The following is a 25,094-nucleotide window of genomic DNA, read 5'->3' as shown; positions in this document are numbered from 1 at the left end:
CATACCCGGAGAGAAACTGTGTGATATACCGATTGGGGGAGATATACCGATTGAATTGGGGGAGACCAATCCAATCGCACCTAAATCAGACACTATAGGAAACATACCATGCGTGTAGCGACCGGTGAGGGATTCGTCCTATCTGACCTGCCAAGACGCAAACCCCCGGTCTTCAATCTCCTGTTTTCGTTCTGACGTCAGTAGGTTATTTACTTTGGAAATGTAGCGTTCCTTACGCTCATTAGCCACTTACATAAGGGTATGACCTAATAGGCAATAAAAAAAATTTGTCTGTTTCATATATTGTGAATAAACTAATGACATTTTGTCCAGACAGTCTATATAGTTTTCCTCTAACTACGTGTGTAATGTTTAAAAAATAAAATAACTTCAATATTTTATCATTTCTTCATTAATGAATACTGATTGGTATAAAATAAATCAATACCAGTAAATTTTTTTTAAATTTTACATCTGAGAGGGTTTCATACTTCCTTTTTTCTGTTTCTCAGAATAGTTGTTTTTCAAGATGGACAGGTAGAAATGTGCATGTATTATTTACTATAAGTTACTTTCTAGAACAAATTATCATATCAGAATTTTTTGACAATTGACAATGTGTCAAATTTTTGTTTTTTAATTGATAGCGTCAGCTTCAGATTAACTGATTTATTTAAATTTTTTATTAAAAAGATTGTCACTTAAGAGTATCAACATTACTTCTATGTAAAAAAAATTATTTTTCATAATACCTTATAAGTGTTGTGTTCCATTAACTTATCTTTATTCAACAATATATTCCATTACACCACATAATAATATCTGAAAGTCAAATAACTAATTTCACATGCATAAAAGTTGCAAAACGTTTTTCATAAATTAGGAAATTTTGGTGAATGTAAAATATTTCACTGTGTGCTACATAAGGTTTACTAAAAGTAAGTTTAGCAAGAAATAATTCTTATTATCAAAAATAGCCCAATATCTAAAATGTTTGTAACATTGTAATTGTTTAGAATGTAAAAATTTTATGAATATAGAAACTGAATGATGAGTAAATGATTTTTTACTTTTTTATGTTTTATTTATTTAATAGTATAAAAAAATTTAATGATCAAAAAATTATGAATATTAGTATGTTAAGTGTTGATGTTATACATTCTTGGACAATTTATTTTACATCTGTAATAATTGTAAACCTGCCATCAACTTTGACATTATTACCTCGCTTTTCAGTTTTGGAGAGAAAAAATGCTGCCAAATTTGCAAAATGAGGTGCATTTAGAGGTTTTACTAGAACAGTTCAAATATTCAATAAGCAAAATCTTTCAAACATAATTTTTATCTCATATACTTTAAAAATTATGTTTTATTATGACAGCCCACATTCACTTTCCGTTATTATTCTTCTATGTCCAACGCATTTTTCAATTTTTGTTTCAAAATTTTATGACTCAACATAGTTGGAGCTCCAATCAAAATAAAGTGCAAGGACAAGAATTACTCATTCACACATATTTTTTTCTAATTTCAAATAATTGTATTTATTTAGCAGTAATATTTTTTAAAACTGTTTTTGTTTTTGTAATTTACAATTAGTTATATTACTGTCATTTTTAATGTTTTAAATTTATAATAATAGTCATAAATAACAATATAAGTTTATTTTATCTAGATTTCTTTTTCAAAACTCATAACATGTTTCAGTGGCAAAAATAGTTCAGCCAAGTTTAAAATAACAATGCTTAAGGGCATCGCCCAAGTTTCATCTTGATTAAATAATTTTTTAAATGATCAAAAGGATTTTTTCAAAAGACCTAAGAGAATGTGATAGGTATTTTGTATTAAGTCTACCATCACTGGAGTTATTAGATAACACAAATTTAAGTGTAGGATTTTGAAATCAAAATAAAATGTTGGAGATAGATTTAAAACTCCAGCTAACTGCAGTTCGCTTGATTGTATACACTCCAAGTAAAATACTTCATCTAGAACTGTTCCCCAATGAATTTAATTAACATTTAGCTTGGTTACCTATATTTCACAATTATATTAGACTGTGAATAAGATTATTATTTTCATCTTATTTGTATATTAAAGCTGTTTCTTTCTAACCATCATCGAACTCCATCATCATAAAACACAGAAGGGTCAAGTACAGTTGGACAGGCTCTGTTTAAATGTATAAATTTAGCTGCATTATATCCGTCAGAACACATTCAAACACAAGTTAGTCTTTTTTTGAGGAGGATAAATTGTACATTAAATTATTGGCTTACTTCAGCTGTACTCAACACTGAACTATTAAATATATAATATGTCATTAGGCTAGCGATACCGTTTCAAAACGGTAAAGCAATAAAAAATTAAAATCTTTTACCAAAGTATCTATTTATTTTATAGAAAAAAAATTGTCTTATATATTTTTTTAATCATTTTTTACAAAAATATGTTACATAATATATTTACATCTGTTACTGATTACAATATTTTTAAATACTAAAAATTCAACAAGAAGGATATGGTGCTGCACGACTGAAACAAGTGAAGAGATATCTGGTTTAGTTAACTTAGTTTTAAGCGTAAATTTGGGTCAAGGTTCAGTTTATTACAGAATTTACTTTTACTGTCGCCATAGCAGAAAATCCAGTTTCACAAAGACAATATGTAGTAGAAAACGAAACTAAAAGTGCCTTTCTATACAGTAATGGATGTTCATTTTTAGCCTTTAGTCAAAACTCACAAAAGTCTAATTTAATAAATTTCATTTTCAAACCTCCATCGCAAGATAATTTTATTAAAGATTCATTCATTGTTAGGGTTCCAGGAATAATATCCAGTATGACAGGATTTTATATCCATAGGAATTCAAAATAGTCTTCTTTATATATTCCTGAAAAGTTTCAGTGAGCATTATTAGGCAATGTCGTTTTATATTATTGATCTTTCCTTTCAATTTTGTGTACTGTCACAAAATTTTGAAAAGACAGTTTTGCAGATTTTCATTCAAAACACTATTATTCATCATTTGAGATTGATAAATGCCATTATTTTTTCGCCTAATAAAAATTGATTAGTTGTTTCATCTTAGCAAAAATCTGATAAGTAGTCTAGTGTTGTGATTCACATCTCATCTGTCAATTGATATGCACTTCAAAATCAGTATCCATTAGGATACCTCTGTGTGTTGATCACTGAATGAGGTCTTTGCCCACTTCAAAACACACTTTCAAAAATAAACAAGTGTTTAAAGCCCAAGATTTAATGAAATTCACCACCTCCTGTAGAACATGTTTAAATTGCGCAGCCCCGACGGGGAGTCTTACTCTTTAAGACTTTGGGGGTTGGCATCCCCACGGGCCTAGCCTCCGCAGCTTTTCTTCCCACTATACAATGAGCTGCGGAACACTTTACATTTTACACATATACTACACCAAGAACTACATAAATTACAACAAACACACATACACAATTACACAACAACAACCTACACTGATATTTCTTACATTTACACTCGGTGGTGTTGCGACATCTTACGAAACGCAACCGTAACCCAAGGTGGGAACAAATCGTGCCGATGGGTGAATGGCTCTACGTAGTGAGTCTCGAACGATGTCCTCTGGGCACCAGGGCGAACCCAGTTGTATTTAGCTCTAGCTCCAGTACGCGTGCGCTCTGCTGGAGTGGTCCATTTCTCGTGGGACCAAAATTTCAGTTCCAATAACAAACACAATGATGGTTGGTGGTCCATCTGAAAAAACCACCAATTTAAGTCTTGCGAAGAGACCTCGATCAGCTTCGTCTGACGAGGATAAAAGTCCTACTGAAGAGAATTTCTTAGAATCGAAATATAAAAATATTAGATTCATTGTTCTCAGAAATAGTCAGGAAGGTGGCTCCCTTCAAAAGGTTTCACCTTTCTTAATTAACAAAACCATAACAGGTGCAAGTGGCTCCCCTAAGAATATCAGGAAATTACGTGACGGATCGATTCTGGTTGAAACATTCAACGATGAACAGAGTCGATCTATCTTACGTCTCCGTAATATGGGTGGTATAAATATAAGTGCAGAATGCCACAAAACGTTAAATACGAGCCGGGGTGTAATTTTTTGTAGAGACCTTCTAGATATAGATATCTCGGAAATAGTTGATGAGCTTTGCCACCAAGATGTTGTCGAAGTGAAACGTATAATGAAACGGCAGAACGGAACAGAAGAACCGACACCGTCTCTTATATTAACATTCAGTCTCCCTGTTCCACCAGAGAAGATTAAAGTGGGTTACCTCTCGGTTCGGGTACGACCATTCATACCCAACCTACGGCGATGTTTCAGATGCCAAGGTTTTGGTCACACTACAACGTCTTGTACAAAAACAGATCTGTGCTCGATGTGCTAAAGAAGGACACAATGACACTAATTGCGAAGAAAGTGAAAAATGCGCAAACTGCAGTGGTCCACATACAGCCCGCTCCCGAGATTGCCCAACTTGTAAAGAAGAAAAGGCAATTCTCAAAATCTGTACGGAGCAAAAACTAACTTTTCCGGCTGCACGTAGAGAATATAAAAAGATAAACAATTCACGGAACCTGGTTAAACAAGACGTATCTTTTGCCACCGCTACAACTAAACAAATTCCTACAAATGCTAATAATCAGCAGTGCGGATCCTGCAATGAGCTTAAAAAACTTGTTCAGATGCTATCTGATCAAGTAGCTTCACTTACAGCCACTATCTCAGAGCTGACAAAAATGAATAAAAAGTCCTCCGTCGCAGCTAGTGAATCAAACAGTATGATACATACGAAAGTTCCTATTCCCAAAGTCGTACCGCCACGAATAGCGACTATCACAGCTGGTAGTAAGCCACCTAATAAGCTCCCCATAAAGGGAACCCACATAACTATCTCTTCTGGGATGTCAACTACAGCATCCCATTCAAATAAATCTCCTCCACCATCACCTCATATACTGGAGGATATGGTTGAAGAACCACCCGACCCTAGGGCATCGGAGTTCTTTAAAATAAAAAATACAAAAAAGAAAAACCGAATCACGTACAACTAATTTTTATATAGTTTCCGAAATTTATTTTTTTATTTGTTTTTTACACTTATGAACATTATTCAGTGTAATGTTAGTGATATTCGGTCCCGCATTGAAGATATTAGAGTACTAGCGCACACACATGATCCACTAATCATGTGTTTCCAAGAAACTCACCTTCTACAACATGACCGAATTACACTTGGAGGATACTTTTGCGAGAGATACGACTGCCTAGTAGACAGTAGGGAGAGTGGTGGAGTAGCGATTTTCATGAAGAATGGGGTGTCAGCTACAAGAATTCAACTAACCACTATCATTCCTGCTATTGCAGTAAAGGTCTCTATTCCCTTCAAATTGCATATCTGCAATCTGTATCTCTCACCGAACACTGAGTTCAGTGCTTTAGATGTCTCAAATCTCCTCACACAAATACCATCTCCATCGTTAATAGTAGGAGACTTCAATGCCCATCATATTTCCTGGGGCTCAACTTTCTGCTCCACTCGAGGAAATATGAATAACAGATTGAGACAAGATTTTGACCTTTGCCTACTGAATAATGGATCACACACATTTATGTCCTTATCAACTGGTACTGTATCTAACCTTGATCTTTCCATATGCTCACCGAATGTACTCCCTCATTTTAATTGGTCGGTTTGTGATGACTTTCACGGCAGTGATTATAGACCAATTATTATTAGTTTCGGTGTAGACTGCGAGATTAAAAGAAGGCCACGGAGATGGATTGTTGAAAAGGCAGATTGGAACGGATACCATAAAGCATTCCAATCTCAGTATGACGATGGAGCGAACATCCTCGACCAATATTCTTCTTTTACGTCCATGATACTTGAGAATGCCAACAGATATATTCCACAAACATCGGGTAATCCTAACGTCCTTTCGTTCCATGGTGGAACGATGATTGCAAAAATGCTATTCGGAATCGACGGCAGGCACTACGTAAATTTAATCGTAGGCCTACAACAGAACATCTAAATTTATACCGCAGGGCTAGAGCGGTGTGCCGTCGAGTATTCTTGGACGCTAAGAGGAATTCATGGACGAAATACGTGAGCACTACTTCCACGTCTACTGTATGGAAGAAAATTCGTGCAATCATCGGATCACCGAAACAATCTATTCTTGGTCTTATTGATGAAGGAGAACTCCTTTCATCATCCTCGGAAGTGGCAAATAGTCTAGCAAAATCTTTCCGCTCGGTGTCTCTCACCTCATCATATAATAACGATTTTCAACGTTACAAGATACAAATAGAAGTATTATCGTTAAACATTGGTGATTCGGTTGGTGAATTAAACACTCCATTCGTATTTAAAGAATTGTTACATGCACTTAAAAATTCGCGGGACACTTCCCCTGGACCGGACAACATTCGCCTTTCCATGCTTTCACACCTTCCTAATTCGGCACTACAACAACTTTTGAATATTTTCAACGGTTTATTCTCCGAACAAGTCTTCCCACCCGGCTGGTCTGAAGCATTTATTATACCAGTACTAAAACCTGGTAAAGACCAAACGACCAGACGAACCCCTCAAGCTACCGCCCTATTTCATTAACAAGCGTTTTGTGTAAAATAATGGAGAGAATGGTAAACCGCAGACTTACATGGTACTTGGAGAAACATGGCTTTCTATCTCCAGAACAGTGTGGTTTTCGACAAGGACGATCTTCTATTGACCATTTAGTGTCACTGGAAACAGCCATACAAAACGCTTTCCTAAATCGGCAGCACCTCGTCGCTATCTTCTTCGATATAAAAAAGGCGTATGACAGAGCCTGGCGACGTGGTATTCTTAACACTCTCAAAAAATGGGGAATCAAGGGCAATATGCTTGCTTTTATCCGGGGATTCATCAAATGAAAAAGTAACAGAAGAACAATATTTTCAAATTGGATTATCACAGAGTATTTAAAACATCTGAAGCAATTGTATCCTCTGTCTATAAGATAATCATGACTGACTCAATTGCTGGTTGAAAGTACGGCAATCCTTCTATGAAAGCTGTTAAGAAATTTATTATAATAATTATAAGAAGAAATTTTGTATTTTTTTTTACAATTGTTTTTTTTTTATATTGTGTCTATTTGGGTACCACTTTGAGAAGCTCTGCATACCACAGTTTGAGAACTACTGGTTTACATCATATGGCAGTTATAAATTTCCAATACTTACTACCACAAAATAATTTATTATTATGAAATCTGGTGCTTTAACAATAGAATTTCTATTATTCATTTTGTTGCCTCTATTTTTCATTCTGGAATATTGTTTGTACATAATAGTAGTTATTTAGATAATATCACAGACTGATTTAATTAATTAAAATGATTCATCAGTCATTAGATAGTGACTGACTATCATTACCTATCATTAGATAACAATCTAACTTCGTGAAACTCAGGGGAAAAAATACTAGCTACCACTGCATACCTCTTGACCAAGGAATTCTCAATGGTGCCTACTTTGTATAAAGAGAGAACTGCAGTAGTTTGGACACTTTATTAGGATAGAACTGTTAAGATTTGTCAAAGTGTTTTACATAGGAAGGAAGAAGAAAAATTAGCAAGAAAGAGACATGTCAAGACAGTATAATTCATACCAAAATTGGATGGTGATTATTTAGAGTTGGGACTGTAAAGAGTCATGGCTTCAGGTAAATCTACATGAAAGACCCTGAACATCTTCTTTTCCAAGAGAGAAAAAATTAAATGAAGTAACATATATCAGGATTACACAAGAAATATATGAATACTCATTACTAATCAACATATTAGATTTAGTAATATAGAAAAATGTATAAAGTTTAAGATCTTTCATTATAAGTACATACATATTTTTAACCATTCTCTCAACCTCTGTTGCTGAGTGATAGCATCTCTGCCTTTCATATATTTGGTTGTAGATTTGAATCCCAGTCAGGCTTAGCTTGGCTTCATTTCTCATTGCAAAAATAGGGAAGATGTCTGTAATTGAGAATCAGTTATAGTTTCCAGAATTAATAAATAAAAATTAATATTATGATTTGAAAATTATAATGATGTATTTACAATCTTAAACATAGATTGGATACTCTACTTTTCATTATCTATTTGATGGTTACTATCAGTTTTGATTAAATATACTTAAGTAGAGAATTTATATTAATTTTTTTTTACAAATCATGTACTTATCTATCATATACACACTCATATGTAATAAATGTATGTAATCACACGTACACACAAAATGCAAGCTGTTAATTTTATTTGGTTCAGGTAACTGAAATAAGTGGTTCAGGTAACATACTTGTACTAGTAAGTACTAAAATAAAGATTATTTTATAAATTTATTTAATTAATTTCATGATAGTTTTTTTTTCTACTGATATGAAAAAAAAGATAATTTATAAACACAACACAATTTATTAGTAATTTAATTATGAAGCATTAAAATTAATGAATTAATTCATCAATAAGAAATCAACGTAGAGAATATTGAAAAAATAGATGACAGATAATTTTTTTTTTTTGTTCATGAATAATATCATTTCTGAAAAAAGAATATATTAATTTATTGTTTTACATTAACACTTTGAGTGTCGCCTATAGAGGAAGTAAAACGATTTTAATGGCCAATTTTTGTTTTCTCATATAATTTCATTCAGTAACACAAAAAAATGAATTAGTAATTGTCACTCATTTGAGTAAAAAATACGTTTTTAGCGATTGTTTTTTTTTTGTGTGGTGACGCATTGTCTTCACGCGGCCAGTAACAGTTAAACCCTTTTCCCATCACAATGATCCGCGGTTGATTAGCACTCCGCGAAAATATGTTGTTGTCTGATTGCCTCCCTTCATGGTCTTATGCTACCCTCTTGTGAAAATAATTTCAAAAAATTACAGTATGTTAAAGAGATTTATCAGATTCTGACAAAAAAAACCGTTATAATTGGATATTTTTTATGCCTGTAACAACAAAAAAAAATTGAAACAGTACAAAAAATTACGATAATTTAATTGCAGAATTTTTTTGCGCATTTCTACCGCGTTTTTTTATTAGCGAAATTTTTTTTTTTGCTTTGTCTTTATGAAGAATAGTTTGCTGATTTTAAAAATAATACATTCAAGCAAATCGGTTAAAAATTGGGCAAAATATGATGAAAAACCCGTGTCATAAATCACAGATTAGTAACATATGTTAGTATAAGTGAACGATTCAGAAAACTACGTTTTATAAAAATTCCCACCACACAAAAGTCTATTCAGATTGACAAAAACCATTTTTACTGTATACTGTTATTCATTACGAATCGTTATGCATTTCATATTTACCGAAATCTTTTGTCAGAAAAGATATTTCAGACCTCATGTAAAAGTGACGTATTTATGACCACAAATTCCTTTTTTTTTGTATGTGCCGTATAACATAATTAATTATGTGTTTCAATACATCGATATGATGCTAATATAATAAGCTAATTTTGTAAATAATAAATAAATCCGTAACCCTCATAGCAATTATAATACACAAGTCACATACACACACACAAGCACATTTCTGAGAAAAAATGGTCATATTCTTTCTAGACTAAATAAAACATTTTACATCGTATAAACGTCGTTCAAATTGTGTAATAAAACTGATTCCTTTGTGAATACAAAACAAAATAACCGACTTAGATGCCATATAAAATGATTTTGTAACAGCGTTTTAAAACTGACGCCGTACATATCCAGTATAATGGCTACATGATCTGAAAAGGATTATGATTGGCCACGTGATACCAATGTGTCGTCTATATTTGCACGTTTTACGTTATGTTCACCGGTCATCGGAAGAAGAAGATGAAGAAGAAGGAAGACCCTTTACTCGCCCCAACATCACGGACTGGAGTCCGGAACAGAGCCCAGCAGAGATGCGTCCTGAAAGGCAGCCATAACAGAAGTGGATGAAGAACTTCTACCTAACCTCTCCTTTAACACTTACATGTAAATCAAATTAAACCAGCAATTGCGAGTCCTCCGGAGAAGGGGTCGCATTGCTCCCTCCTGATAGTTAGTGCCCCGTTGTGGCGTATTCCTGCTAGCCTATGAAGCGTTAGCACCGAAAGGACTTCAGTGGACGGTCTGAAGGGGAATTACGTCGGGAGGACAGGTTGCATAAGCCTAGCCTTCCGCGGTCGGCCCATAAAATGGGTTCGATAACGCTGGTTTAACAACGGATTGGAATGCAATTAAATCCGTCCCTAAAGCACAAAATACTAAATAAGACAAAATTTGTAAAATTAGACCCGTCATTTAAAAATAAAGCTTAAAAACACGCCCGATAGAATCATCCAGCAGCAAGGGACTCTCTCCAGGTTCTGCGATCCGTAGGGAGAATATATAAACTCCTGCCAACTTTGCATTCCATTCCTTATGTTCACCAATTGAGTTAGTAGTGTTTGAGTTACAAGTAGTTCTGTGTTCAAGCCTGTGTTATTCTGCATTTACAATTTTTATATTACATATCGGTTCTGTATTTAATCTTTATTATTCTGTATTTCGGTTTACATGTTTTATTTATTGAAAAATGAACAGAAGTTATGAATCAATGCAAAAATAATTAGAAAAACTGAGGCAGGATTTATTTTCTGATGAAGAAAAAGATGACGAAATTTTCGGCAACGTTTCGGACGAATATCAGCCTTCAACTTCTGAGTCTGAAGAAGTGGAAGATGAACCACCATCTAAAAAGAGAATGTTCAATGATAATGGAAGTATTACTGACAACATTGATAATAATAATCGTCCTCTCTCGCCGATTGCAAGTACATCATTTGCAAGCAATCAGCAGAATATATCAAGCTCTTTAGCTGAAAATATCAGCTCTGATACAGGGATTACTACTTCAATCCGGTCAGTATGATGTTAGCGAAACTATTGAAAGAGTAATAGCGGAGGCAAGACGTGGATTCACTAAAGGCGATGATGATTTTGAAATAATTTGTGGTGTTGTTACCGGGGAAAATTTGAAAACTTTTCCTTTTACAGAAAAAAATTCAGGGCTTACTAAATATACAATTGACAATCTTTCAGGAAAATCCCCATATGCAGTGTATAGATTTTTCTTGAACGATGCTGTGTTGCAGCTGATTGTTGATGAAACCAACAAATATGCTGCACAGGAAATTAGCAAGGGTATATCACCAGGAGCTCGCTTGCAAAATTGGAAAAATATAGATATTGAAGAAATAAAAAATTTTTTTTGATTATTGCTGTGGATGGGGTTATGCCGTTATCCACACATACACTCTTATTGGTCTTCCAAGAAGATTTACAGTAATGAAATGAAGAATGTAATGTCACGGAATAGATTCCAGTTAATATTGAAACATTTACATTTTAGTGACAATGAAGAAGTGGACAACACTGATCGGCTTCGAAAAATAACACCACTGTTAAACCTGTTGAAAGAGGCTTATAAAACTTCAATTGTGCCTGGCAAAACTGTGTGTATTGATGAAACCCTAGTACCATTCCGTGGCCGTTTGAAATTTAAACTGTATATCTCTAACAAAAAACAAAAGTTTGGTATCAAGTTATTCAAGGTTTGTGTACAGGGTGGGTATACCTATGATTTTAGGGTTTACTGCTATGATGATAAAGGTCAAAGCTCTGTTGCTACTAAAGTAACTATGGCCCTCATGACCGATCTACTAGATAAGGGGCGTACGCTCTGCACTGATAACTGGTACACCTCAGTAGCACTAGCCCATGAGCTACTAAAACGAAACACTCAACTGGTTGGTACTTTGAAATGAAACAGAAAGAATAATCCCCAAAGTGTAATTAAAAAAAAACTTCAAAAAGGGGAAACTTTTGCTGTTGAAAGCAATACAGGTGTAGTTGTGTTAAAATGGCATGAAAGAAAAGAAGTCCTAATGTTGACAACCAAACACACTATGATATGATAGAAGTTCAGAGACGAAACAATCCTGTTCAGAAACCGAAGTGTGTCATAGAATACAACAAAGGAAAGGCATTCATCGATACTTCAGACCAAATCAAGAGTTATTGCTCCTCTCTGAGACGTGGAGTGAAGTGGTACAGAAAACTTGCTGTAGAATTGCTTCTTGGAACCAATGTAGTAAATGCGCTATACTTATACAATCAGCTTACAAATGAAAACATGCAAATCATCGCATTCAAAGAAGAATTAGTCAAAGAACTGACAGGAATCAACGTTAGTGCCGTTCCTCCTACTCCGACACCAGTAGACCAACCTCACCGCCTTGTCGATGTTGGCAGACAAGGAAGAAGGCGATGTCATAAATGTTATGAAAAAAAGTCAAAGGCCGAAGGCAGGAAGATTGCCATGCGAAAAACGACTCAAACCAAATATAAATGTGTGGTGTGTGAAAAACACTTTTGTTTGGACTGTTTTTTTAGTGTACATAAATCTTAAAATTAATTTTTTTTTTATTTTCAAGTTAAAATTTTATTATCTATATTTTATTTTCAAGCAGATTTTTTGCAGTTGCTTTTGTATAGTTTTTGTCAATAAAAATAACATCATATTGTAATACTGATATTCTGTATTATTTCATTACATTTATCATACAGTAATAGCCATGTGACACCAGTGTGGACTCGCTATCAACAGGCCAACAACAGTTTCATGACATACTGGCCATGCTCTTTCACTTGCCATGTGTTTTAATAGGAACTGTGAATCCAAAGCGGAGTTAGACGGCCATATAACTAAACCTAACATGTGGTGACACATTCGACTCACGCGGCCATTAGATCTGTAACTCTGTGAATCCACGTTGGACTCAAGTGTTAACCAGTTTTTCAAGCTACTTCTGTGGAAAGAGTGGCAATATGGGGGTGTTACTGTTGATAACAAGCTGCCTCATCAAAGATACTGTACTGCCTTGGAATTCCTCCACTCAGACTAATTGCCTGGAGAAGTTGTCATTTGACATTTACTTATTGGGCAAACGATAACTACTCAGAGGTATTTGATGGAATCAAACAATGCCTGATAGTGAAAAATTCAGCTGCCTCCTCACAATCTAATATATTCTTGTTGACTGTATGCATTATGCGGATTTGTGTCATTTTATAAATTTAAACTACCTACTTGTATTATCGGTATTTATTTTAATGTGAAAAAAAGTTCTAGATAATCTCCTAGAATTTTTTCGAAGGAACTTCTTTTGTGAACATGTTTTATCTCATTTGTGCAGGGAGGAAACTAATGAACTCTTATAAATTCTATTATTTTAATTTTTGGTTAAGTTTTATTGCTTTTTAATTCATACTCTATTTTTTGTTTGTATGTTTTTGTTTCTATACTTTAAACAAGTGATGGCTCTTTACACTTTTATTTGCACTATTATGTTTTCTTGTTATGTAATTTTTAGTTATCTCTTTCTTGTTTTGTTTTTTGTACTTAATAGTTGAAAGCCTTTACTGTATAACCACAGTGTTCTTGTAATTTATTTTTAAGTTTTATATGTGATATTTTCTTTTTTATTTTAGATTCTATTTAATGTTATTTAGTTGTAACTTTCTATTTATTTGCAAATGATCAAGGTCAATAACATTTACATATTTTTCATCCTTCTAAAAATTATTAAAATACACAAATAAAACATACCATAATGAAAGTGACGCTTTAGAGCTGAATATCACTTTTAGTGGAAAAGTTAATTGGAAACCACTTTAAATGTGATGTTATTTATTTTGCCTGGTATTGGAATTAGCCTAATCAGCTTACCAGTTATTCCTTGGAATGGATATGTTGTTTTTGATAGTGGCTGGTATTTTACATCAGGTGGTTACAACTGTTTATTTACATCATGCAACATATAAACACAAACGTTATTTTTGTCTATACATTTATACGTACAAATATTATTATAAATAATAATAATAAATAATATTAAACTGGAATTTGTCCAATTCTTATTTTCTATAGGAAGAGAGAAGTGGTCAGGTTTGTGTATATACACTCATTTACCCAACCAACGGTGATGCTGTGTGTGAAGTTGGTTGCAAAAATAAATGCAAATATTATTTATTATTAATAATATATTTATTATAAATAAGCAAAAATATTATAGCTACAATAGACTTTGCCTACCATGTGTAGGAGAAAAGAAATACAAAAATTGCAAGTGGATGATACTAAATCGAAGTGTTATTGAAACAAGAATGATCAGGAAGGATGAACACTAACCACCTGTGCTAATCTATATTTTAGATTCAACTTATACTGGACAATATTACAGATAAATAAATAAATATATTATTCTAATCAATATATGAGATGTTCTTAAACCAAAGTGATTAACTCTAGTTTTAACGAACTCTCCCGAAACTAGATGGTATTACTGTTAAATTATAATTATTCAGTGGTAATCAGTATAACTCCTAACTTTTGTTGTTTAATCACAGTGTGCAGCACTTTACCAACAGAACATATTGTGAGAGTTTTCATTTATAAATTATAACATTTATAACATCTTGCAAATAAATCTCTTGAATCAAGCAGCATAATATTTATTGTAAGCAGATTTCTAACCTTATTGAAAACCATTTTACCATTCCCACTTCTGCTTCTAATTTCCTCTGTGCAACTTCTGTCAGACTTTATTGTGCTTCCAACATATTTAAAACTGCCAACTTGTTCTAATTATTTCCCCTTAATAGTAATCTTTGTTGCATCATAATCCCTCAATATCCTCATTACTTTGGATTTATCAGCGTTTATTCTCATTCCGTATTTTTTTCCTATCTTGCTTATTCCATCCATCATTTATTGTAGCTTTTCTTTAATAATAGCCATTACTACTTGGTCATCTGCACACTTAATTGTCTTTATTTTTTCTCCTGCTGTCAATAATCACCCTCCTTAAGTCTTCCAAAGGTTTTTCAATTAGTTACCTATTAAAAAGCTCCATACATGTTAAAAAGGATAGTGACATGCAGCAACCCTGCCTAACCCCTCTTCCCATCTTTACTGCTTCTGTTTCTTCTCCTTCTATTTGAAACTGCACCCTTTTTTCTATGTTAAATTCCTTAATAAATCTTTTAACCCTCTAATCAGAACTATTCTCTCAAAATTTTCTTTAGAGTATTACATTAAACCCAATTGAAGGCTCTTTCCCAGTCAATGAAACACATGTACAAAACTTTGTTTAAATCTACCATTCTCTCTATCAAAACTCTCATACAACTTATTGTGTCCATAGTGCCCTCTCTAATGCCAAACTGCTTATCATCCAATATTCTTTCTATCTTTCCCAATATCCAGTTCAGTATGATTCTTGTTAATGCTTTTGCGGCATGGATATTATACTTATAATCCTATAATTCTTACAATATTTTGGATTGTTCTTCTTTGGCAAGGGTATCATAAATATTTTAAGGAAATCTTCTGGTCATTGATCAGTTTCATAGATTTTATTTCCAAATTTTGTTAATCTATTTATTGCACTTTCCCCATAGGCCTTTAACACCTTATTATAATTAGTAACTCATCACAGCCAGCAGCTTTCTTGCATCTTAACTTGTTGATTAAATTTTATATTTCTGCTTTTAAAATGATGGCCCTTCATTTCTTCATCACAATCTTCTTTGTCACTGATATGTAGGTTTTTGTAGTTATTTGATGACTCATACACAATTCTCCGACATGCATTTTCCAAACAATCTATATGTCTGATCTTATTTCACCTTGCTTATTTATTATTCCTTTCTTAATTATTTTCTTTATCTGTACTTTATCAACTCTTGCTCTATTATACATTTCTTCAGCCTTTCCTTATTTCTTCAATGATTCTATCTTTTAACACAGTACATTCATCCATCTTTCCTTGGCCTTTTGTGATTCTATCCTTATTTCATTGTTTAATCTCTTGTACATTTTTCTTCCTTCATCATTAATAGCGCATTTCGATTTTCTTCTTTTATCTATTTTGTATAGAATTTCTTTCATCTGTTATCCATTCTTTCCTTTTTAGTTTACCTTTACAGTTTTCTAATTCTCCATCAAGGCTTTTTTTTATGCACTGTCTTATAGAATTCCACTTTTCATTGACTTCCTGTTTAGGAGGGGTTGTGGAGATCTTTTCTTCTACTATAGTTCTGAAGCCACATATTTCATCTTTTAATTTGTCAGTATTCCAATGTTCAGTTTCTGTTTTGTTTTTTTTAGTTTTGTTTGTATGTCTGCAATCAACCAATTATGATCTGTATATGCATCGGCTTCAGTAAGATTTTAAAATTGTTCACACTATTTATGAATCTCTGATTTATCTTGGTATCTATCCAAGATAAAGGTTTTCAAGTATGATAAAGAGGAAGAGTACAAGTATCAGATGAAATAACAACCCACAGAAGGAGAGACTGTTTTGGAAGATTAGAGTAGTTAACAGCACTCTCAGGATTAGGTGAAACTGTGCCTAACACTGAGAAATGGCTTGTTTTAAGATCACTGGCTTCATCATCGATCTTAAAGCAATCTATTCTTAGTCTGACTGTCAGAACAACAAATTTTCTGTTTGTATAAAATATATAAATACTGATTTGACTTCTTTTATTAGAAAATTTATAATATTTCATGTGAAGTAAATTTGAATTTTCTAAGTACAATGTTGTTTTATTTAAAAGCTTCATTTGTATCTAATGAGATGTAATTTTTCAAAGGTTACTTACACTAAGGAAACTACAGTAGTTTAAAATCATTAGCATCCTGTTGTCTGTTTTTATGAAGAACTAAAATCTTAATTTTTTATCTTGCACCTCACCCTTAAATTTCTTTATTATCACCAGCAGGGAACTAATCTAATTCCTCCACTTTTTACTGAACTCATTATCAATATTTACAATTGGCTCATCAACAAGCATCAGAATATCTTTTTCTTTTGAAAATATTATAGTTACTAAACAATGTTTCCACTGAGCATAAACTGGACTACACTTTATACTGATATACTGATTGTGTTCTGTATATTATACTTTAATTGACGCAAATAAAATGTTGCTAGTCTTTCCAGAAAGTTTAGTCTGAATATTAAAAAATGATGACCTATCTGCCATAACTAAAAGAACACCTCCAAAGAGCTGTTATAAAATCATTATATTCAATATCTAAGAAAAATTTTCAGAGAAGAATATAAGCCTTATTTTGAAAACTGTGTAGTCATATTTTTCAATAGGGGAATGTACTCATAAGTTGTACAGTCTGAACATAGGTATATTTTAATAAAATAAAAGTTTTATAATAAAAGTTGACTCTATTCTCAATAATTTAAAAAAAGAATTGGTTATTTATAAAATAAGTTATTGGTTTTTAAAAATAGAAATGATTTCTATTTTATAAATGGTTAAAAGTTACTACTAACCATTTAAATAAAATACTTCCCATTGCCTGTAAAAATAGTAACAATTTATAATTTATATTATCTTGCAGAATGTTAAGGTTGATACTGGGCTTAATTTGTATTGTTAATGTATGTGCAATTACCTCAAATGATTTACATAATAAAGAAGTGGAACAAATAAATAATGCTCAGAAGTACTGGATTGTAAGTAATTTACTTTTTCAAATTCTAATTAAAATTATTAATAACTTTAATGGAGGTTATTTTTATTTTCTCATATTCAAGAGTTAATAACATCATACAAACAAAAATTTTATAATACCTTATGTAAAAATAAATTTTATTAATTACTATTGAATAAATGAGAACTTAAATTTGTATTAAATTTAATTAAGTGTTAAATTTAGGTAAATTACTTAAAGGAACTTAACCCACTGATTTTTTCAACTCAGGAAACTTTTGAAAACAAAAGTTAAAGATTAATAAAATTTTTAACCTTCTTCAAATTTAAAGAAAAAAGTTAACTAGCGGTTAAAATTATTCACCATCTCTCTCAGTAAAGATGGCTTTGTAAAATGTTTTAGTACCAGGATAGATATTAGAGATTTACTGCAACTTTTGTGAATATTTCTTTAACTTATGACTGGAGCGAAGTACCGAAGTACAGTAAGTAATTTACCTAAATTTAACACTTAATTAAATTTAATACAAATTTAAGTTCTCATTTATTCAATAGTAATTAATAAAATTTATTTTTACATAAGGTATTATAAAATTTTTCAATATACACACACACACACACACACACACACACACACACATATATATACAGTAATAATGTAAATGTTATCTAATACATATATAATAATAATAATAATACATGTAATATATGTGAATATGCATAAAAATGAAAATAATTTCTGTTACATAAGGTAGAATTTATTTAGAAGTCTTTATAAAATATTAATGCTGAAATTACTGCTACACTGATTTATTATACTAAAGGTGATCCCTTTAGGATTGTCATTAGATAAATATTTATGTTTGTTCATTTAAAAAAAAAATAAATCAAGTGTTATTAATTAACTACTCCTTGAAATCCTCTTCTCATTCTTTGATTGTTCATTCTATCATTTGGTAATGAAATCACAATCTTAAATACTACCCTGACTAGGGTATAACAATATACCTTTACATTTACTGCCACCTTTCCCATATTTTTGTATCCTAATTTCTTCAGCATTATAGTTATAATTTTAGTAAAACTATAAATCCTAATACTAAATGACTCAATGAATGCAACATTGAAGGTGGTGTATACAGAAAAAAAAAAGATTTATACTTATATGGCAGTTATATATGAGGGTTGAAAAGAGAAACAGAAGTCTTCCTCACTCATATTTTATTGCATTCACTAAGAATTTTTTTGACAAATCATTTTGTAGGTAACTGCTTTTGAAAAGAACAGCTAAAAAACTATACTATATAACAATAATGAAAAAAATATTTCAATTGATCCAGTTTGGAAGTGTTTAATTCTCAGGTGTTCATGCATGAATGAGGATATTGATTGATAATAAAAGTTAAATCTATGCGCAAAGTCTAAAAACATTTTTTCCACTCACTAAATCTAATTAACTAACATGATGGAATTTTAAAGACAAAGAAGAGAAATAGGGACATTATATCTGACCAAAGAAATAATTTCTAAAATTAGTAGATTTTAATAAAATCATCAAGATCATAATGAATCGTTATGACCCATGACAGACCTATGGCAATAATTCATATCAGTTATAAATTTAATGTCTAAAATAACGAATGAACCTTCTTTAATTAAATAAAATAACATGCATGTTCTTGCTTACAAAACTATAATTACTTAAAGTAATCATAATAATAAGGAAATTTAATACATTTAAAAGGATAGAATTTCATATTTTTACAGTAAGAATTATAATACATAAGAAAAATAGATTTAAAAAACAATTGAACATTTTCAGAATGAGAAAAACTTCAAGAATTAATAGTATAACAAGAGTAACGTTAAACATGCGAATATAATGTAGCAATGTATTTGAATAAAATATTAAATCCATCTGAACATTCTATACTGTATTCAGATTGTAGCAGGAATATGGTAGTCAGCTATATTCAACAGACATGTTAGTTACTACTTGGGATCCTTTGGTACCAAGATGGAAAACAAGGTTCTCAGATAAGCTGCCTAGCTTAAACTACAAATAAAGAAAGGATCAAGGTTGTTGAAGTATATCAGGCATGAGGTGATATCAAAAACTGAAATCTTATGGTATACAATAATGTTTTAGTTCTTACTCTATTTCATGATTGTACCTTGGATTAGTCTGTCAAGGCATTTCAGCTAAATAAATTGAATTAGCATGAGTTAAGATGCAGAATCTGCATAGTGAATGAGAATAAAATAAAAATTACGTGCTAGAAAAGAGTTCAGCTTTAGAAAACATCATAATGTCAAAGAATATTGGTAAAGTTCATACGAGATCTGTAAATAAAGTAATGAGACTGGTTCAGAAAAACTTTTTATTTACAATCCAATTATATATAGACCATCATCTTTGAAATAATTCCCTTGGGAAGTTACGCAATGCTTACAAATGGTTTTCCCACTCTTCATAGCACTGTTGGAACTCAGAAACCGGAATATCCTTCAGATGGACGGTTAAATTTTTTTAATGTTTTCTACTGATCCAAAATGGTGTCCTTGAGGTGTTTTTTTAAATCAGGAACAGGAAAAAGTCACAGGGACTTAAGTCAGGTGAATAAGGTGGTTGAGGAACTACAGGAATGTTTTTCTTTGCCAAAAAATCATTAATTAAGAGTGCAATGTGACAAGGTGCATTGTCATGATGCAGCATCCAGTTGTCTTTGATGGCTGATCTTATGCGGGCAACTCTTTTCCAGTCTTTAAAGAATTTCTCAGTAAATATAATGATTTACAGTCTGCCCTGCAGGCAAAAACCACTTATGGACAATGCCATTACTATTGAAGAAACAAATTAGCATGGTTTTGATTTTTGATTTGCTCATTTTTGCTTTTTTGGGATGTTGTGAGTTTGAAGTTTGCCACTCCCTGCGCTGACGTTTTGTTTCTCGATCGTACTCAAATATCCAAGATTCATCGCCAGTAATAACAGTTTTTAGAAAATCAGGATCAGTTTCAATTCGTTCTAGAAGAACAGGGCGGCACACTTCCACCCTGTTGTTTTTCTGTTCAACAGTGAGGATTTTTGGGACCAATTTTGCACAAACATTTTTCATGTGCAATTTGTTGGTCAAAATTTCATGGACTGCAGTTTGGTTCAAATTCAATTGTTCTGCAATCATTCTGACAGTTAATCACTGGTCGTATCGTATCAAGTCTCTGATTCGCCCAACACTGTCATCACTTTTTGACGTTAACTATCTTCCAGAGCGTGGATCGTCTGCAACTGATTTTCAGCCATATGAAAATGCTTTAAACCACCTAAAAACTTGAGCTCATGACAGAGTATAAATATTTTGATTTTTTAATAATTGAGTGGTTCATAGAAAAATGAATTATGTTATTTATTAATACAATAACAAATATCATTTTTAAGGATCAATTACTGTACAGTGTAACAGAAATATCTATTTTTTACCACATATTGTTTTATGTTGTTGTTCTTATTGATGTATTTTTTTTTTTAGGCTGCTCCAAATGACATCACAAAAAGAGGTTTACAATATATGAAAAAATTACTAGGTGCAAAACTGTCTACTGATCGATTACCTTTAAAAGAAGTGAATGTTACTAATGCAATCCCCTCCAGTTTTGATGCTCGCTCAGCCTGGAAATATTGTCCATCTATTTCTTCAATAAAAAATCAATCACTCTGTGGTTCATGCTGGGTAAATTAATTCTATTTATGTTTTTTTGTTAAAACAAAAAATGTAACTATTATTCAAAGGAAATTAGACTAAATGAGACACGTATGGTCTGAAAACAAATATAAAATCAATTTTATTTTATTTTTTTTTGTCTTCAGTCATTTGACTGGTTTGATGCAGCTCTCCAAGATTCCCAATCTAGTGCCTGTTGTTTCATTTCTATATACCCCCTACATCCTACATCCCTAAAAATTTGTTTTACATATTCCAAATGTTGCCTGCCTGCACAATTTTTCCCATCCGCTTTTACTCCAATATTAAAGCGATTTTTCCAGGATGCCTTAATATGTGGCCTACAAGTCTGTCTCTTCTTTTAACTACATTTTTCCAAATGCTTCTTTCTTCATCGATTTGCTGCAACACCTCTTTATTTGTCACTTTATCTACCCATCTGATTTTTAAAATTCTCCTGTAGCACCAAGTTTTAAAAGCTATTAATCTTTTCTTCTCAGGTACTCCGATCATCCAAGTTTCACTTCCATATAAAGTTACACTCCAAACATATACTTTCAAAAATGTTTTCTTGAAGTTTAAATTAATTTTTGATGTAAGCAAAAATATCTGACTGAAAGCTCGTTTCGCCTGTGCTATTCAGCATTTTATATCGCTCCTGTTTTGTCCATCTTTAGTAATTCTACTTCCCAAATAACAAAATTCTTCTACCTCCATAATCTTTTCCCTTTCTATTTTTATATTCAGTGATCCATCTACATTATTTCTACCACATTTCATTACTTTCATTTTGTTCTTGTTCATTTTCATGCAGTAGTTCTTGCATAGGACTTCATCCATGCCATTCATTGTTTCTTCTAAATATTTTTTACTCTTGGCAAAGAATTATTATATCATCAGCAAATCATAGCATCTTTATCTTTTCACCTTACACTGTTATTCTGGATCTAAGTTGTTCTTTAACTTTATTAACTGCTAGTTCTACGTAAAGATTAAAAAGTAACGAGGATAGGGAACATTCTTGTCGGACTCCCTTTTTTATTAGGACAGCTTGTTTCTTACGTTCTTTGATTATTACTATTGCAGTTTGGTTCCTGTAAATGTTAGCAATTGTTCTTCTATCTCTATACTTGAACGCTAAATTTTTACTAATGAAAAATTTAACTTCAAAAGGATCATTGAACATGCTACAATTACAAAACCTGTGAAACCTATGAATATTGACTTATATGGGTAATCCAGATGACTAACTACCCATTTAATCCATTATTCAAAAACAGAAAATAAAAACACACAGGAAAATGGAATACAAGAAGATGCAATACCATTGGATATTACTTGTGAAATATTCTCACATCCAAAGGATGTAACCATGGATGACATCATAATAGAAAAGTTTACTGCAGAGAATGTAGAAGAAGATTTAAACAAATTATGTATGTGTACAAATTTATAACTGTATATGTTAACTTAAGAAGTTTGAGAAAAAATTTAGAATGACTGGAAATATTAAACTCCTATTAAACTGTAACAGTATGTTTAGAAACTTGGTTAAATTATAGTTAGGAATTAAATTTATGTAAAATTGTTGGTCATAACACAAACATGAGTGAAGAATACTTAAAGCAGATGGAGTTGTTATTTATGTTAAAAATTTATATGATTATGTAGTCAAACAAATTCTGATGCGATATATCAAATGAAAGATGTGACGGACTTCTTAGTCAGTATTATAGTTGAAATTATATGTAATAAAAAAATAACCCAGAAAGCCACAGATTACTCAGGTTCTAATAAAATCATGTACTGATAAACTGACTCATTTGATTTTAGTAATTTTAAAGTGTTATCATTTTTTCGACATAGGTAACACTTATTATTATCATTTTAAAAATATTTGCATCAAAATGTAAAAGTTCACTAATAATAAAAAAATTAAGATTCAGATTGATTAAATATCTTAAGATTTAACATTTAAAATTAGGAAATTGTAAGAGTTAAAACAAGAATTTATCTCTTTTTTATATTTTATGTTTAATTTACTACTGAAATTCAGTTGGTGGTTTACTTGTATGATTCAGTTTTTTTTTTATTTGGGTATTGTTTCTACAGGCTATTGCTACAACAAGCTGCATTTCTGATCGTATTTGTATTGCTACAAAAGGTAAAATAAAAATTAGTATATCTGCAGAAAATTTGCTTACTTGTTGTTCACAATGTACAGATCCTCATACTGCAGGTTGTGATGGTGGATACACTGATAAAGCATATCTTTATTACCAGGAAACTGGATTAGTTACTGGAGGAGACTACAATTCAAAAGAAGTAGGTAAAAATATCCATTCATTAAATTTGAATATTTATCTGATATTTGAAAAGTATATATAATGCTCTAGATGTTTTAAAATTCCAAAAAAAAGTTTATAATTCTTACAACCATCTAATGCTGTACTTTTCAAAACATCAAAATTTATTAAGTTTTGATGTCTGGTGCATGTTTTGAATTATGGTAAAGGTGTTACAATTTATAACCCTGGAACTGACACACAAGGAAATGACACAGAAGTGTGCCATTTGAAAATGTTTTTAAGTTTACAAAAATGCATATTCTAGCATATTCTAGCCTGTTTTTCTTTGTAATAAATTTTTAATTTAATAACAGTTTTAAAATTTAAAATACAGTTTTATTTTGAAATGTCTAATTATAGTACTGAAATAACCAATCGATATGTAATTTATATCTACCTTACAGCATGTTATTGATCATTTAAGACAAGTTTATTTTTAAAGAATTTAAATTTTAATAATTTATATCCTAAATTTTTATGTGGTAGTTAGTTTGGATCTGCTGTATTGTTTTGTTGTCACCATATTAGTTGGTATCTGTCTTTTTCTTTTAGATATTACTGTAGGGAGATGTTTTGAAATTGTTGGGAAAAAACTTCTCCCCAATTGTTGGGAGTTCAGTATCTTTTTATATTCTCTTCATGCAGCCTGAAAAGGTAGCTTCTACTTGGTACAAATTTTGAAAATGGCTTTCTTTTTTTTAAAAGTTGGGCAATCTCGTGTGCGAGCTGAATGTCATCCCCCACAATTAGTACATTTTTCTTCTTCCAGGCAGTTAGTGTCGATGTGACCTTCTTTTGTGCATCAAGCACAAATAGCAGTGTTCTAACAAGAAGCTGTAGTATGGCCATACCTTTGACACTTGAAATATCATCATGGGTTTGAAGTGAATGGTCATATTCTAACTGACAGGAAACCTATTTTTATTTTCTCCGGTGGTACGAGAAGGTTAAACTTTAAAATTAGAGAATGAGTAGGGTCCTTCATCCTATTCTGAAATTCATTATTCTCTTCACCTCTATAACACCTTGGGGACGAAGCTCAAAAGCAATTTCACTAATGTCGATCTCCAGAAGATCTCTGCAAAAAATTACTCATTGGCTGGTATTCAAGGTTTTGTGGCATATCCCACTTACATTTATACCACCCATATTGATCAGACATAAGAGCAATTAATTCTGCTCGTCACTAAAATTCTCTATCAGTATTGATCCGTCTCTCAATTTTCTGACATTCTTGGGGAAACTTCTTGAACCCATTACTACCTTATTTATCAGTTAAGGTGAGACCTTATGGAGGGAGCCAGCTTCCTTATTATTCTGAAGAACTAAAAATTTAATGTTTGCATATTTTAGGTCAGATTTGTTACCATTTAAATTATTATTTTCTTCAGAAATATTATCCTTGTC

General features: G+C 31.8%; 1 protein-coding gene across 1 annotated transcript in view; it reads left to right on the top strand.

Moving 5' to 3' along the window:
• The first annotated feature begins 835 nt into the window (after window positions 1-835).
• Window positions 836-25,094, top strand: part of LOC142320855 (cathepsin B-like cysteine proteinase 4) — a 37,031-nt gene continuing 12,772 nt past the window's right edge. The window contains exons 1-4 of the mRNA XM_075358828.1: window positions 836-938; window positions 17,526-17,640; window positions 21,148-21,348; window positions 23,452-23,664. Coding sequence (XP_075214943.1) covers window positions 17,527-17,640; window positions 21,148-21,348; window positions 23,452-23,664 — 528 coding nt within the window. The 5' untranslated portion in view covers window positions 836-938; window position 17,526. The remainder of the gene's footprint in view (window positions 939-17,525; window positions 17,641-21,147; window positions 21,349-23,451; window positions 23,665-25,094) is intronic.

Source organism: Lycorma delicatula, chromosome 3 (assembly GCF_047948215.1).
Source record: "Lycorma delicatula isolate Av1 chromosome 3, ASM4794821v1, whole genome shotgun sequence".
Taxonomy (NCBI): Eukaryota; Metazoa; Arthropoda; class Insecta; order Hemiptera; family Fulgoridae; genus Lycorma; species Lycorma delicatula.
Note: the sequence above shows the minus strand (reverse complement) of the source record. Positions and strands in the feature narration are given on the sequence as shown.